The 1,247-nt window shown below is 38.6% G+C and overlaps 1 protein-coding gene across 1 annotated transcript; it reads right to left on the bottom strand.

The window, feature by feature from the left end:
• Positions 1-205: 205 nt before the first annotated feature.
• Positions 206-829, bottom strand: LOC129518106 (protein ZAR1-like). Its single transcript, XM_055338125.1, has one exon. The coding sequence runs from the start codon at positions 827-829 to the stop codon at positions 206-208; it is 624 nt and encodes a 207-aa protein (XP_055194100.1).
• Positions 830-1,247: the final 418 nt, after the last annotated feature.

Raw genomic sequence — 1,247 nt, forward strand, 5'->3', positions numbered from 1 at the left:
TATATTGGTATGTCCTGTAGGGACTATTTCTGTGCTTTCTTTCCTGACCCATAGATGCCTATGTACTCCCATGCTGTTGTCATGCTATTTTAATTATTGTTTTTTACATGCATTTATTTTATTCTATTCACATTGTACAATTGTTATACAACCTACAAAAAGTACAAAAACCTAATCCATTTTCCAATGCCAAGTCAGAGCTAAGTTACAAGGAGAATTTGGGTGTCCTGTACAATTCATACTGCCTGTCAGTATGAATGTACAGTATGATGTATTTAAAGCTGTAAGTATTGCCACAGGAGAATCTCTTGTCTTTGCAGCAACCGCACAGATCCTGTTGATGAGGCCTCCTTAGATCAATATGTCTTTTCTTTTGAGGACAGGAACAACAAGACTTTGAACAGGTCTGGCATTGGATTGCTTCTACTCGATAAGGGTTAAAACTCTTTTGGCATTTGCAACATAGTTGTTTGAAATAAACCTTATTAGTTCCAGAAATGCACCACACATAAGCACTCTCCCATCTGGTCTTACAATCTTTACAATGAAAATAGTCGTGTTTTGCTTCCAAAAACTGGAAAGTGGATTTCCTGAGCAGCTCTGCTCCACCAACTACCTGTGCCTGCTTACTCTTCTCTTTCCGAGGACTTGAGGCATCTTCCTCCTCCAACTCATTGTGCTGGTGAGGTTCCTCCTGCTTGTCTTCCTCTGACCTTGGCATTGGTGGTGGCCGCTGCTGCTGCTCACTGGCCTCAGCGGGACGCAAAAGAGCCTTCCTCTCTTGGTCTTCCCCTTCCCTTTGCAGCTGAATCAGGCTCCTGTGGCCCATGAGTGGTGAATGTTAAGAAACATTCAATGTTAAAAAACATTGAAGTATCTGGCAGGGCAAATTCTTCTTCATTACTCACATTTTTTGTTCAAAAATATCCTGATTATTAAATATATCAATAAATATAAAAATTGTGATATGTACATATGTATTCTGAGATTCACAATTCTCCAAAATACTTTTTATCTTCTTTCAAAATATGCAGTTATTTTTACACATCGTGGTCCTAATAGAGGGCTGCTATAGTCAAAGCAGATATGTTTTCCCCCTATGAAAACATTTTCAGTCTCTTATTATGCAGAGCATTGTAGAATTTTACAGTTTTTACAAGCTAGAAGATTTCCTTTAAGATGATCTAGTCCAGCTATCTTATTTCACAAGTGAGACATTCAAATTTCAGCAGTCAGGCCATTAGCTA

This window comes from Nyctereutes procyonoides, unplaced genomic scaffold (assembly GCF_905146905.1).
Source record: "Nyctereutes procyonoides isolate TBG_1078 unplaced genomic scaffold, NYPRO_anot_genome, whole genome shotgun sequence".
Classification (NCBI taxonomy): Eukaryota; Metazoa; Chordata; class Mammalia; order Carnivora; family Canidae; genus Nyctereutes; species Nyctereutes procyonoides.